General features: G+C 40.6%; 1 protein-coding gene across 1 annotated transcript in view; it reads left to right on the plus strand.

The window, feature by feature from the left end:
* Positions 1 to 16008, plus strand: part of TMC1 (transmembrane channel like 1) — a 142254-nt gene that overhangs the window by 42146 nt on the left and 84100 nt on the right. Inside the window, exon 5 of the mRNA XM_045043143.1 lies at positions 5377 to 5505. Within this exon, the coding sequence (XP_044899078.1) occupies positions 5377 to 5505 (129 nt within the window). The remainder of the gene's footprint in view (positions 1 to 5376; positions 5506 to 16008) is intronic.

The raw sequence follows: 16008 nt of genomic DNA on the forward strand, positions 1-16008 counted from the left end.
CCCTTATATGCTGGTGAAAGTAATATTATAATTACCTGCCTGTTTGAAGATAACTTATTGAAGAACCATTCCTGGTAGCACAACACAATCCGTCTGGAGCAATCAACAATTAACAAAAAAGACTTTAAAAATATACCGGTCTGGGGTTATTTAGTGTAAGAATTTATTCTTATCTTTCCATACCATACTAATCTTGGAGGACATTGTTCAATTTTAGTGGACTTTGAGCAGTGGATTTATGATGATAACTCTGTCATCCAGAAAATGTCTGTACATAAACGTTTATTTAATTAATATTTATCCAGCTCCACTGCTGTGGAGGCTAATTTGCTAATTTCTTTGGAAGACATGGATATGAATATGCAATTGACTGTATTCTCCCGAAGTTCATAATAGCGTAAGGGAGGGGTTACTTGGACCCAAATCATTGTGAAGTAAGACAGTATAAATGTGTCAGAGAAGAACAAGGTTGTTTGGAGTTTGGGAAAGGACAAATCTATTTATTATATGGGATAATATATATGGATAATCAGAAAAGGGTTGAAGAGATTTGACATAAGTTTTTAAGGAATCATAGAATTTAAATGCATAAAGAACTAGATTTAAGATAGCAGGAAAGGATAGAATTCGTGTTAGGAAGATTTCCATTAAGTGGTTTCTAAAAATTGGCATGTAAAGAAATAAACTTTAGTTACATGGTAAATCCACATCCTAATAGATCTCTTTTTTTTAAATTCTTTGATGATACTACATTAAGCAAGATACTGTTTCAGATATGATTCCTAGTGGGAATCCATTAATGTAAAGCTTTAAGGTACTTACATGTAGATACCGTTGACCCTTGAACAACATGGTTTTGAATTGCATGGATTTTTTTTTCCTTTTTTTTAAAAAGATTTTAATTCCAGTTTCATTAACATACAGTGTTACATTAGTTTCAGGCATGCAATCTAGTGATTCAACACTCGGTGCTCATCATGATAAGTTTACTCTTAACTCCCATCACCTATTTCACCCATCCCCTAGACTGGTAACCATCAGTTTGTTCTCTGTAGTTAAGAGTCTGGGTTTTTTTGTTTGTTTGTTTTGTTTCTTAAATCCACATATGAATGCAATCCTATGGTATTTGTCTGTCTCTGACTGACATTTCACTGAGCATAATACTCTTTAGATCCATCCATGTTGTTGTGAATGGCAAGATTTCATTCTTTTTTATGGCTGAGTAATATTCCATTGTGTTGCATCTTCTTTATCCATTCATCTATCCATAGACACTTGGGCTGCTTCCATAATTCGGCTATTGTAAATGGTGCTGCGATAAACATGGGGGTGCATACATCTTTTCAAATTGGTATTTTTATATTCCTTGGATAAATATCCAGTAGTGGGATTACTGGGCCATATGGTAATTCTATTTTTAATTTTTTGAGGAACCTCCATACTGTTTCCCACAGTGGCTGCACTAGTTTGCAATCCTACCAACAGTGCATGACGGTTCTTTTTTCTCCACATCCTCACCAACACTTGTTGTTTCTTGTGCTGTTGATTTTAGCCATTCTGACAGGTGTGAGGTGATATCTCATTGTGGTTGTGATTTGCATTTCCATGATGATAGTGATGTTGAGCATCTTTTCACATGTCTGTTGGCCATCTGTATATCTGTCTTCTTTGGAGAAACGTCTTTTCCGTGTCTTCTGCCCATTTTTAAATTGGATTATTTGTTTTTTTGGTGTTGAGTTGTGTAAGTTCTTTAAATATTTTGGATACTCACCCTTTATCAGATTCTGTCATTTGCAAGTATCTTCTCCCATTGGGTAGGTTGTCTTTTAGTTTTGTTGATTGTTTCCTTTGCTGTACAGACACTTTTTATTTTGATGTAGTCTCAATAGTTGATTTCTGCTTTTTTTTCCCTTGCCTCAGAGACATATATAGAAAATGTTGCTACAGCTGATGTCAGAGAAATTACTACCTGTGCTCTCTTTTAGGTTTTTATGCTTTTAGGTCTCATATTCAAGTCCTTAATCTATTTTGAGTTTATTTTTGTGTATGAAATAAGAAAATCATCCATTTTCATTCTTTTGCATGAAGCTGTCCGGTTTTCCCAACATCATTTGTTGAAGAGATTATCTTTTTCCCATTGCACATTCTTGCCTTACATGGATTTTGAATATTTATTAAATTTGGATTTGGTCTATGTCTACATGGAAACAAGTTTTTGAGTACTATTCAGTAAAACAGTCTCTTTTTTTTTTTCAATTGAAGTATAATTGACAGCCAATGTCACATTAGTTTCAGGTGTTCAACATAGTGATGTGACAAGCAAAACAATCAGTTTTACTAAAACATGCATTTTCTTCCTGTGACAAATCAACACACATATTGTTATTCTGATTGGCAAATTAAGCAAACAAAAACTGTGAATATAGATGCAGTAAAAATGTCAGAGTTGCAACCGCCATGAAATTTTATATAATAATCAAACAAATAATTAAAACGAAAACAACCTACTGGCAATCAGAGTTGTATTTTAGAGTGTACTCTTACTGGTCTCTTACTATTCTTTTTAAAGTTAAAAAAAATATATTTTAGAGAGAGAGAGCGCGGGAGAGGGGCAGAGGGAGAGAGAGGGAACCTCCAGCAGACTCTATGCTCAGCACGGAGCCTGACACAGAGCTTGATCCCATGACTCCAGGATCATGACCAGAGTCATCAAGAGTCAGACACTCAACTGACTGACAATCAAGAGTCAGACACTCAACTGACTGAACCACCCGGGCACCCCAAATTACTATTCTAAGCAAAACATTTGAATTGGTCAAGAAACCCAACTGCCAACAGGAAGTGTTATTTAGAAAGTTAATATGACTTTTTATTTCAGTAATCATGACATGATTAAAAACTGGGTTGGTGGGAAAGAAAGGAGGGTGCACAGTCATTTTGTACGGTGGCCTGTAACGCTATGGCTGTGTCCCTCTCTCCCTCAGCTGGAACTTTCAAAAGCAGCTCTGCCATGGTCTTACTGTGTGTAGTCATGATGAGTATAGTCAACAGAAAAGTATGTTTCTCTTTACAATTTTTTTTAATGTTTATTTATTTATTTAATTATTTATTTATTTTTTAATTTTTTTTTCAACGTTTTTATTTATTTTTGGGACAGAGAGAGACAGAGCATGAACGGGGGAGGGGCAGAGAGAGAGAGGGAGACACAGAATCGGAAACAGGCTCCAGGCTCCGAGCCATCAGCCCAGAGCCTGACGTGGGGCTCGAACTCATGGGCCGTGAGATTGTGACCTGGCTGAAGTCAGATGCTTAACCGACTGCGCCACCCAGGCGCCCCTTGAGAGAGAGAAAGAGAGAGACAGCGCACGAGCGGGGGAGGGGCAGAGAGCGAGGGAGACACAGAACCCCAAGCAGGCTCCAGGCTCTCAGCTGTCTGCACAGAGCCCGATGGGGGCTCAAACTCACAAACCTCAAGATCATGACCTGAGCTGAAGTTGGATGCCTAACCGACTAAGCCACACAGGCGCCCCTGTTACTTTTTTTTTTTTAATGTTTATTTATTTATTTATTTATTTTTTGAGAGAGAGAGAGAGAGAGAAAGAGAATGCAAGCAGGGGAGGAGCAAAGAGAGAGGGTGACAGAGGATCCCAAGTAGGCTCTGTGCCGACAGCAGACAGCCCGATGCGGGGCTCAAACCCACAAACCATGAGATCATGACTTGAGTCGAAGCTGGATGCCTAACCCACTGAGCCACCCAGGTACCCCACAGCAAAGTATGTTTCTGACTAACACTGAGTCAGATTGCAATTTCTCTGTCAGGGTTTAGTTTGGAGAAAGAAACTTCTGCAGTTAATTGAACAGAAAGTATTTGATAAGAGAACTGTTGAGTAGGGATAAATAATTGTTGTCTAGGTTACTGGGAAGGTGAAAAGACAACACTCAGGTATCATGGTGACGACAAGTATATGAAGCAGCTACCTCTCCAAGGGCTATAGGAACAGAGGAGAGAGGTTGAAATTTAAACTTAAAAGCATAGAGGAGAGGGGTGGCCAAGTGGCTCGGTTGGCTAAGCGACTGACTTTTGATTCTGGCTCAGGCCATGATCCCAGGGTTGTGGGATCGAGCCCCGAGTTGGGCTCTGTGCTGAGCGAGGAGCCTGCTTGGGATTCTCTCTCTCTGCCCCTCCTCCCCCTCTCTCCCAAAATAAAGAAACCCAAGAAGCATAGAGGAAAGACGTATGGGGCTGAAACCATTGCAAAGGGGGTGATCCACCAGCGGTGCTGGTTTCTACCGGGGTGGTGAGGAAGCTGGTTCTTTTAGTGTTGGGGAAATTGGCAAGCTGGATTCACCTGTAGCTGTGGGAGGACCCTTCAGCTAGTGGGGTGAAGAAGCATTACCAGGGAGGAAGTACCACCCCAGGAAGCGAACAGGAATCCCAAGTCCCTTCTGGGTATCTCTTATTGACAGCCTACTATTGAGGCAGCTGACAAAGCAGAAATGTGCCCTACAGAGCCCCAGCCCCAGCATCCCAATATTCAGTATAGAAGGGGAGTCTGGAGCTGAAGGACAATAGCTCAATCAACGAAGCTATCTATAAAAAAAGTTGATCTTTACAAAATGGGGCATTACATTCCTCACCTTAAAATCCTGCTGCTCATGTTTAGATTGTTTTGATTTGTTTCGTTAGTTCTGGACCCTATGGCATGTTTGCAATCCGAGAAACACAGAAGAGAAAAGAAACATCTCATTTGCTCAGTGAGAAGCCAAGTTCCTTTGAAGGTCCCTTCAAAGGTTTCGTTTCTACCAAATAAACTTCAAGTTGAATTTTATCAACTGAAGTTTTGAATTTAATTAACAGATTAAGTTACCTTCGAGAAATAGATTTTTTTAATTTTTTCCTATTTCAGTGTTTCTCTTTCTCTTGAGACATGGCTAACAAATTTGTAAGGGCACTTCAAAGACATCTTCCCCTCTCATTTACCATCCTTATCAAAAAGTAATGTTTCTCAATGAAATGTAGAATTGGTTGGGGAAAGCATACAAGGGAACAAAGTAGAGAGGAAAATATCTTGATAGATCTGCAACTAATATTCCACAGGTCTTCTAGTCCTGAGAGTTATGTCCTGAGGCTATGGATGTAAAACTGTTTCAGGACTTCAGAAGGTAAACGCTATTATTTTAAAGTTGCAATAATTCCAGAAATCCCGCATCAGTGTTCAGATATCTGCAAGCTCTAAGGCTTATAAATCTCAGCCTCCTCTATGTACAACCGAGTTGATATCCATTGACTGAGTATCCGAGAGCGTTCTTCTTTAAGTCTGGTAGTCAGGCAAAGCTTAACTCTATTAAGGTTTCTTTCTTTTCTATCTTTTAAAGGGAAGAAGAAGAAGAAATTGATGAGGAGGAATTGGAAAGACTGAAGGCAGAGTTAGATGAGAAAAGACAAATGATTGCTACTGTCAAATGCAAGCCTTGGAAAATGGAGAAGAAAATTGAAGTTCTCAAGTACGATGCCTCTTTTCATAATTAGAAACACTGTCCTTGATTATTGATCTCCCAACTCCTCTATTACCTATGTTTTGTACATAGTGCTATATATAATATATCATATATATAAAATACTCATTATTATATATAACGTTCATGGTCATATACACATATACAACATATATACGTTACATGTCATGTATGTGAACATATCATATATCATAAATGTGTGCATATATGCATATATATGTATATATATATATATCATCATTAGAGAGGCTGGGCTAATGATTATAAATTTTATTTTATTTTTTATTTAAAAAAATTTTTTTAACGTTTATTTATTTTTGAGACAGAGAGAGACAGAGCATGAACGGGGGAGGGTCAGAGAGAGAGGGAGACACAGAATCTGAAACAGGCTCCAGGCTCTGAGCTGTCAGCACCGAGCCCGACGCGGGGCTCGAACTCACGGACCGTGAGATCATGACCTGAGCCAAAGTCGGATGCCCAACCGACTGAGCCACCCAGGCGCCCCTATAAATTTTAAAAAATTATGAGCAAATTCATTGTTTGGAGTCTTATAACCTCTGGTCACTTTTAGCCATTTGTTAATGAGAATTTCTCTAATGTAATGCATTCATTACTTTCTCTCTGAAAGAGATAATATATTTGAATTTTACAAGTCTGTGTGACTGGCAGGTTCTTGTTTCTCTGCAGGGTCCCAGCCTCAGGTGACATAATCATGTGACAGCTCTCTTTAAAGCACAGGGAAGATATTAAGCCAACAGAAGAGTAAATAGGATTCCAATTAAGGATTATGCTAATAGCTATTCCATGGCGACATGTCAGTGACCCAATTTCACTCCTACGTTGAATGTTGACGGGGGTAACAAACACACTCGGGGCACCCGGATTTACAAACTTCCTATATGAAAAGGCAAATGATTATCTCTTTCTGGGGGATGGAAGCATCTTCGCTTCTGATCACATCTGAGGATCACGCTATATTTCCTTGCCACGGTTGTTGGGGAGACGAGGCATGAATAAAAGGGAATGTGTCGGTGATAACAGCCATGTTTATATCTTTCAGTGGTGCTACCGATTGCATTTTTCCATAGAACCATTTTTGTAAGTAGTGGTAAATTTCCAAAGCTGTCTCTCCACCAGGATATTTAACTAATAATGTTAAATATTATAGAGGAGAATATTATTGTCTCTGGTGATGAGAGAAAGAATTGAAATAGCTACCAGGATAATTCTCTTCTAATCTTAGCTTTGTAAACGAGCATGTGTTATTTGAGGACACTGCTTAGACTTCTGGGGCCTCATATCCAAAATAAAACAAGAAATTCTCCATCTATTCTGTGAAGTGGGAACCTAGCCATCGTTTGTAATGGCATTGTTTTGTTTGCGGATAAAGTTTTCCAAGTTCCAAACAGTGGTTTTCCCAGCAAACTTCTATAACACTGCACAGTCGTAGGCTGGGAACTCTATATGCATGTGCTTGTACCCACCAGCCCTGAATGAAAGCAAAGGCAAGCAGGGTTCCTGGTTCCCTGGAGCTAGTAACACGTGTGCGTGCGCGTACACATTCGACGTGGTGATAATGACGCTAAATGATAGATTTAAAAATATCCTTGCTTGGCAAAACAGGAGTTTGGCAACCACTTTACGTTGCTTCCAAAATATCGTTTGAAATACGATTGGCCATAAAATGCCCAAAACTGGAAACCACAAGTAACTGTATGTAGAAAGTTGTAAAATTGGAAAGCAGTGATATTGTGAACTTTCAAAGCGTGGTGTGAAATTGGGTAAGAATGCCGAAGAGCGTATCTTCCCTTTCCACCTGCAGAAAGTGTAGAAATACCCCCACCCTCCCTGGTCTGTCTGTCCCATGCCGGGCAATGGAGTAGGAATGGGCTTCTGATTGGAGTTTGAATCTCAGACCTTCACTTCATAGCTGTGCAAGTTTGAATGAATTGTTCAGCTCTCCGACATTCAGGTTCCTTATGAAATTATGCTAATTTACCGGGTTAGTGGAATCATAAAGTGGGATAATTTACATAAAACACTTAGCACGCTGCCAGAACATAGCACGTAGCTGGGAAGCACAAGTTGTAATTATTATTTCACCTCAGGACAGAGTCAATGTTGCCTGGTCCCCTGCAGCATGTCAGGAGAGACAGAGTGAGTGTGAGACACGGCAGGGCTAGGTGGAGGCACACCTGGTCAGGGATAACCTTAGCCACCTTGGGGGATGGTGACATATTGGTAGCAGTCTAGATGGGTAACTGATTTTGACGTTCCAGCGAAGAATAGAGCCTCTTGACAATTTGGCAGAATCCAGGGCCAGGCCACTTTCAGATCTTCCAAATGGACCCAGGGTAATCCTGTGGCAGATTTTAGGACCTGGGGCCTTGAACTGAGTCCAGGAATTAACCCATTTTGCGAAGTGGAGAGATGGGGCTTGGGATGGCCCTAATGCTAGGGCCGAGGTTGAAAATGAGTCTGCAGCTCAGTCTAGATCTTAGGTTTTTATTTGGCCCACATGCTTTTTTTTTCTTTTTATTCTTTTTTTTTTGTTCTTTTTATTCATAACATAAAATTGACCATTTTAACCATTTTGGGGTGTATTTTGTTTTAAATTATTTTTTAAATGTTTATTTATTTTTGAGAGAGACAGAGCGTGAGCAGGGGAGGGGCAGAGAGAGGGAGACACAGAATCCTAAGCAGGCTCCAGGCTCTGAGCTGTCAGCACAGAGCATGACGTGGTGCTCGAACTCACGAACCGTGAGATCATGACCTGAGCTGAAGTCGGACGCTCAACCGACTGAGCCACCCAGGCGCCCCTGGGGTGTATTTTTTAACAACATTTTTCTTTGTTGTCAAATGTTAAAAAGTAGGAGATTTCACACTAAAAAAATCCACATGTCCAGCTCCTGCTGGACAAGTGGAGCATCTGGTCCCACATTCTTACATGAAAATAGCAGCTGGGGCTCAGTGATAGTTGCACTTAGGAACAGGGAATTCAGTCTTCAGCGCGCACAATTCTCGATCCACATCAGTTGGTCACGCTATTTGGTTAAACCCTCTACGCATTCCAGTCTGCTGCCTCCTACCCGTGCAGCCAGGGAGCGAGTTAGGCATGTTACCAAGGCAGTGATTCAGAACATCAAGTTCAAAGCCAGCTTGCAGAATGGAAGCACAGATTTAGGCCCAGAGAAGAAACAACTATGGCTTCTCACCTGTCAGTAACGCTCACTGTCTTCCAACGATTCTCCATGGCCAGAAGTCAGTCCTGCTTTGTAGCTTGGCAGTTCTCTGCACAGCTGGTACCAGTGGTCATGGTCAGCCTGATCCTCTTGGCTTCAGCCTCTGGGATGAAGCTGTTGGCACTACTGTGGCCAGCCTGTCTCCCTTTGTGGGTTTTTGAATGTTGCATTGAGCTTCTCCCCCATGGATCTCAATCGCATTATTAGAGCAAGCAGTGAATACTTGATAGTGTGGAGAGATAAAGGTTTCTCTGCCCCAATGCCACTGAAACATGGCGGTCAGGGAGCTTTTCTCGCACCCTTTATTTCTTTCAGGGACTTCTGACTCTGAGAATGCATTTCTGAGGACCGTGTTATTCCCAGAATTTGCCTCCAGTCATCAATCCTTGCTAACTACATGGAGACCAAGATACTAGTCTCAGTATAACTGGAGCAGATATTTTGATCACAGGTTTGGATTTATGTCGGGATTCCAAGGCTTTCCATCTGGCTCTGGACTCTGATGAGCTTGTGAAACTTCTAAAACAGATTCTATGGAGGATCAGGCTTTCAAGATGTGTTTTAGAGTAAACTTCAGGAACGGTAACTTATTGTTCTGAGGATGCCTTGGGAGGTGGCGCTCGGGGAGTCCCACATTCTGAAAGAATATCTATCGCTAGCAAGGTAAGCATCCTCAGAGCTGAGGGCCCAACGACAGTTAAAAGAAGCAGATAAAGCTTCTAAAAGCTCTAAAGAATGGGTTGTTAATTCTAGAAGCTCTAAAAATGGGTTGTTAATCCCTAATGACTCTCAAACATGGCTCAGGAATTGGAGCTCAGCATTTTGAAGGCAGCAGTATTGGCTTTTTAGGACTGAAGAGAGGTCACATCCTTTCCACCGTCACTGTGGAACAGTGTTTTGCAATGTGGTTTCAATGTGTTTCACACAGTCAGGTAGCCTTAAACCTATCAAATAATAATCTCTAGGTGGAGGGGACAGGTGTGTCTGGCCCAGACCAGGCTATGTGTATTTTAATTTTCTACTCTGAAAGTCAAGGATTGAGGGCCACCGTCTTTCAATTCTGAGAAACAGAAAACCTCAGAAGCAGAACATCTTACCTTACTCTAAACTATTTATTGAATGGGTGAGAATATGTTGGCAGACAGGGAAGGGGAAATAGTGGTATGTTTTCCAACTATTTGAAAGTCAGTTCCTATTATTTTTTTTTAATTAATTTATTTTTTTTAGAATTTACATCCAAATTAGTTAGCATATAGTGCAACAGTAATTTCAGGAGTAGATTCCTTAGTGCCTCTTACCCGTTTAGCCCATCCCCCCTCCCACAATCGTTCCAGTAACCCTCCGTTTGTTCTCCATATTTATGAGTCTCTTCTGTTTTGTCCCCCTCAATGTTTTTATATTATTTTTGCTTCCTTTCCCTTATGTTCATCTGGTTTGTCTCTTAAAGTCCTCATATGAGTAAAGTCCTATGATATTTGTCTTTCTCTGTCTTTCTCTTCACTTAGCATAATACCCTCCAGTTCCATCCACATAGTTGCAAATGGCGAGATTTCATTCTTTTTGATTGCCAAGTAATACTCCACTGTGTATATATATATATATATATATATATATATATATATATATATACACCACATCTTCTTTATCCATTCATCCATCGATGGACATGTGGGCTCTTTCCCTACTTTGGCTATTGTGGATAGTGTTGCAATCAACATTGGGGTGCATGTCTCCCTTCGAAACAGCACACCTGTATCCCGTGGATAAATGCCTAGTAGTGCAATTGCTGGGTCGTAGGGTAGTTCTATTTTTAGTGTTTTTAGAAACCTCCATACTATTTTCCAGAGTGGCTGCACCAGCTTGCATTCCCATCAGTTCGTATTCTTATTAATGAACTAAAAACATAGGATTTTAGGCATATCTATTTTGAAGTTATTAATGGGTTTCACTTAGAAGTTGGTTAACTAGGGGCACCTGGGTGGCTCGGTCGGTTGAGCATCCGACTTTGGCTCAAGTCATGATCTCACGGTTCGTGGGTTTGAGCCCCGTGTCAGGCTCTGTGCTGACATCTCAGGCCTGGAGCCTGCTTCGGAGTCTGTGTCTCCCTCTCTCTCTGCTCCTCCCCTGTGTACACTCTGTCTCTCTCTCAAAAATAAATAAAGATTAAAAAAAATAAAAAATAAAAAAAAAAGAAGTGGGGTAACTAGATCTTTCCTCCTTGTTATAGGTGGCTACACTGATCTGAGACCAACCATCACAGGTGAAATAAAACACCTGGGTGGAAAATAACCATCTACTTATTACTCATCCTGAAACCTAAAACCTAACTGTACCACAACTTTCTACATGGTAGATTTAAAGCTTGCATGACTAATCCTGATGAAGCAATCACTTTATTTTGTTATAGTAGGGTAGTTTTGGGATTGAAAAGTAAGAGACACGGACTCCGAGCTGAGCTCTACCTCTGACTTCATCTCTCTGAGTCTCCTGTATTTATTTGTAAAATGAAGGGATTGGATTGTGGCCCGTGGTTTGCAAATTAATGTCTCCAAGTTAAGGCAGCTTGATGAAATCCCTTCAGGGCAAGGGAGGCAGAGGTAAGAAGGGCGGCTGCTTGGCCAACAGCACCAGCTTCGAGCAGAGACCTATGACTTCTTTCTTCTTCAGAATGTACTTGTGTCTAAAGCACCCATTTGAAGAAGAAATGCTTCTGTGCCTATTAACATAAGAAATCATTAAAAACCCTCACTTAGCTGGATATTTAAAGGAGCTTATTTTGGGGACGGAGCAGTTCTAACATTTCATGAGTCTACCAAGTAAGATATGGGAGTACTCCAATATACTTTTGCAAGGAAATGGTTCTTGGGTAGAAGCCATTTCAAATGCACTTATTTTGATAACAAGCATGTTTATTTAGCTCTTATACTGACTGTTCTAATTTCTTAGCTGTGTGGCACCCTGATCCAGTGTTTCTGGGAGTTGTCCATCGGCCGACTTGGCCTAGTGATTTATTAATGAAACATTCAATAAAGCCGAAAGGAATCCTTACTATTTCATTTGCATTTAAACATGTGCTCGAAACTGGCAGATTGTCATTAAGGTAACATTCTTCCTTACTCAATCTTCCTTCACAATCCTGTATTCTTTTTTGTTTGTATCGTTTTTTATTTTATTGAATTTTCTTGGTTGAGGGAACGAATATATTTCTAGGGCAGTAAGAATAGACTGGGGTTGATTTTCTCTGCTGGAACTATCTGGGAAAATAGCCCCCTGGCTTTCATCCCTTTCTCTCAAGTTTCCTTGGAGTTTGAGATTTTTATAGGTAAGAACCATGATTTCTCCTTCAGTTCACAAAGGCCTTTCCTTCATCTGTCATTGAGAAGGAATGAGGGATTCCACACAAGAGGACCTTTAATCACATGTACACACCTACTAACACACCCTTCAGCCATTTGGGATTCTTTTTAGTCAATAGCTCAACCAAAGCATCAACTTTCAGTTCTTGTACGTTACAGGTATCTGAAGTATATTGATTTTCTCATCCAAAGAATAGAGACTACTGGAAGTCAGTATGGCTGAATTTTGTTGATCAAAATGTAACATTGACATTCAATTTTTCTATTATTTAATCAGGGCCTAGTAGGTATCAAGCGTTATGCTGTGACTTTGGGCAATTTTCTTAACTTCTGGAACTTAGTGTTTTCTCACTTATAAATGGGGATAAAAAGTAATACTACTTCATAGAATTATTAGGAGGATTAAATCAGTTAAGATCTAAAGCACTTAGAGTGGTGCCTGGCATGTAGGAATTGTTTTATATGTGTTAGCTATTATTATTTTACTGTCATAATTCCATTTATCTCTCTCAACCATGTATCATTACTTTGGTTTTGTGTATAAGGAAACCAGCACTCTGAGAGATAAGTAACTGTTTATGTTCAGACAACTGTTAAGTGGTAGAACTATGATTCGGACTTGTGTAGAACTTACTTTGACGAGATGGAGGTCTTTAACTATACTACTACGCAAGCTTGACCACTGGCCATAGGACTGAAAGACCAAACTAACATGCTCAGCTCACATGGTCTATTAAGTCAAGTTAAAGTATAGTGATAAGCAAGAGCAAAGAGGTGGCATAAATGGACATGCCAAGCAAGGAATGGCAATAGAGTGGTGGAGGCCACAGGATCACATTTCTTGAATCTTGGGGTTCACGATGCTCACATGCCCTACTGATATTCACCATCCTGCTGGAAGTGTCATTAAGAAGGCTGAGGTCCCAAAGGCCCCCACAGAATGAAGATGACTCGGGCCAGTGATAGGCATTTGCTCTATCAGAATGACACAGAGCAAGTACACTCAACGATAGTAGTACCTTGTCAATTAGCCTGTTGAAATGCCACAAGTGGTAGCTGCTTTTCTTGAGCGGAACACCCGCGAGGAGAACGGAAACATATTGGACGACACCAATGGGTGGTCGATTTAGTGGTGACAGATATCAGTCCCAAAGCGACAGGATCATAACTTGGTCTTTCCATCCACTTCTAACTTTAATATTCTTATTTGTTCAGCTGTTTTGTCTTTCCTTGTCAGGTATTACACGTTCCTAACTTACTTGCTATCTGTTTTGGAACACATCGTATAAATTATGCCTGTGTGTCACATGCTACAAGTTTATTTAAAGTGTACTTATTAGCTACACTTACCACCTCTTATGTGCCAAGCCAGGTGCGTCATTTGCAGGATCTGGTGCAAAATGAAAATGTAAGGCCTTTTGTTAAAAAAATAATTAAGAACGTCAGTTATTAAGAATTTCAAGGGGCAACTGGGCGGCTCCGGTTAAGCATCCGACTCTCGGTTTCGGCATCTGACTTTTGGTTTCAGCTCAGGTCATGACGTCATGGTTTGTGGAATCGAGCCCCACGTCAGGCTCTGTGCTGACAGAGCAGAGCCTACTTAGGATTCTCTCTCTCCTTCCATCTCTGCTCTTCCCCTGCTTACTCTCTCTCTCTCTCAAAATAAATAAACATGAAAAAAAAAAGAATTTCTTTTTTTTTTTTTTTTTTTTTTCAACGTTTATTTTTGGGACAGAGAGAGACAGAGCATGAACGGGGGAGGGGCAGAGAGAGAGGGAGACACAGAATCGGAAACAGGCTCCAGGCTCTGAGCCATCAGCCCAGAGCCCGATGCGGGGCTCGAACTCACGGACCACGAGATCGTGACCTGGCTGAAGCCGGACGCTCAACCGACTGCGCCACCCAGGCGCCCCGAAAAAAAAAAGAATTTCAAGACACCTATGGCAGAGCATTAAAGTAGGCACTGGGCTCATCTATGGTTCTGCATCAGGACAGTCACAGGTACACCAAATTTACTCTGCCCATGAGTTTCACCTGAATATTATGAGCCAAGAGCTTTCTTGTGATCTATGCGTAATATTTGTGATGAGTTCCATTCATTATAATAGCATAATTCAATGCTCTCAAAAAACACAGCAAACTCACGTAACAGAACCCAAGTCTATATTAATCCAAAGACAGTGTTCACACATTATTGCCAGGGTGTTCTTTCTAAATTTTGTTTTTTAACATGTATTTATTTTTGAGAGACAGAGAGAGACAGAGCATGAACAGGGGAGGGGGAGAGAGAGAGAGAGAGAGAGGAAGACACAGAATCCGAAGCAGGCTCCAGGCTCTGAGCTGTTTGTTAGCACAGAGCCCGACGTGGGGCTCGAGCTCACGAACCGTGAGACCATGACCTGAACTGGAGTCGGACGTTCAACCGACTGAGCCACCCAGGCGCCCCTGGGGTGTTCTTTTGAAACACCACTTGGAACATGTTATCCCCACGTTCAAGGCCTTCTGTATCTCCCTAGTAATTAACAGTTTACAAGCTTTCGCTTAGCAAATCAGTGAGCTCTACAATCTGGATTCACACTCTGAAGTCCGGCTTCTCTTCCAAATCATTAGGTACTGATGACAATGACCATGAGGGTTTGAAGGTGGACAATACTATCTTTAATTTTTTTTTTTTTTTTTTTTTTTTGTCTACTACATATCAGGTTCTGTGCTAGGAGATGCTGCACACATTAATTCTTTTAATCCTCATGAGCACTTTGAAAACAGAATGTTATACCCATTTTACAGACAGGCAAGCTAAGATTGACAAAGGTAAAGTAGCCTCACACAGCTAGTAACTGTCAAGGTGAAGATTAAATCCAGATTTCTCCATCCCCAAAACCTCATGCGTTCTCTATTGTGCCACATCACTTCTCATTTGAACCATGTTTTCCAGGAAGATGACTTTAATTTTCTGTAGACATTCTGGGCACATTTTCCCACTGTACTCGAGTCTCCTGTCCACTTCTCTGCTATTCTTCTTCCTATGCTTCTTCCAGTTATACCTCCTTTGTGAATTATCATCTCTCCTCTGAGGTCCTTTCTCTGTCCACTCCTACAGAAGTAGAACTCAGGAAGACTCTATTATTCATTTGACTCTGCTGTTAGGCTGTGTTGCATTACAGTTTAAAAATTGTACAAAAATCTCCTTCTCTTCAAAACAGACTGTGAGCTCTTTAGTTCTGCAGAGTCTAGCATAACGCTCTGTACGTCAGAAACATTGAATTACTGTCTCCTGTGTGGGTGACGGTATTAACGGTCATTTCTTTAGTTGTTGGACACTCATTCTCAAGGCAAGAGAATCATTAACATGATGGAACCTTTTAAGGTCTGTATGAATGTGTGAATAAAAGGCAAGAATGTGCTGGTAAAAAGCCTTGATTTGTACCTTTTGCCAATTTCCATGGTATAAACACTCCCATTACGATCCATTTCAACGAACAGTTTAAGAACCAGTTTACAGAATCCCTGAAAATGTAACAATCAGTAGCCAAGTCAGTTCCAGCACCTCATAGGGGGATCTAAGAATGCCCTTTGATTAAGTTTGTGTTAGAGGAATCTCAACCTGGAACAACAGAAAGCAGAGGCTAAAGAAAGAACTGTTTGTTATGATATAACATATTTCCTTTATTTAATTGGTAACCAACAATGAAATGCTAGAATTAGAGCTGCCTGTGAGAAAAGCAGGCATTAAGGACTTAACTTCAGAATTCCAGATAAAGGTCCAAAGTGCACTGATAACCTCTTATTCTAGTTTCTATTTCAACACCCTGCTAAATGTCTTTCATTTTGTATTCTAGAATTTCTTCCCAAATCTGTGAGCATGACCAAGAGTTTCAATCTTTCTCCCTTTA

The sequence above is a fragment of the Felis catus genome, chromosome D4 (assembly GCF_018350175.1).
Source record: "Felis catus isolate Fca126 chromosome D4, F.catus_Fca126_mat1.0, whole genome shotgun sequence".
Classification (NCBI taxonomy): domain Eukaryota; kingdom Metazoa; phylum Chordata; class Mammalia; order Carnivora; family Felidae; genus Felis; species Felis catus.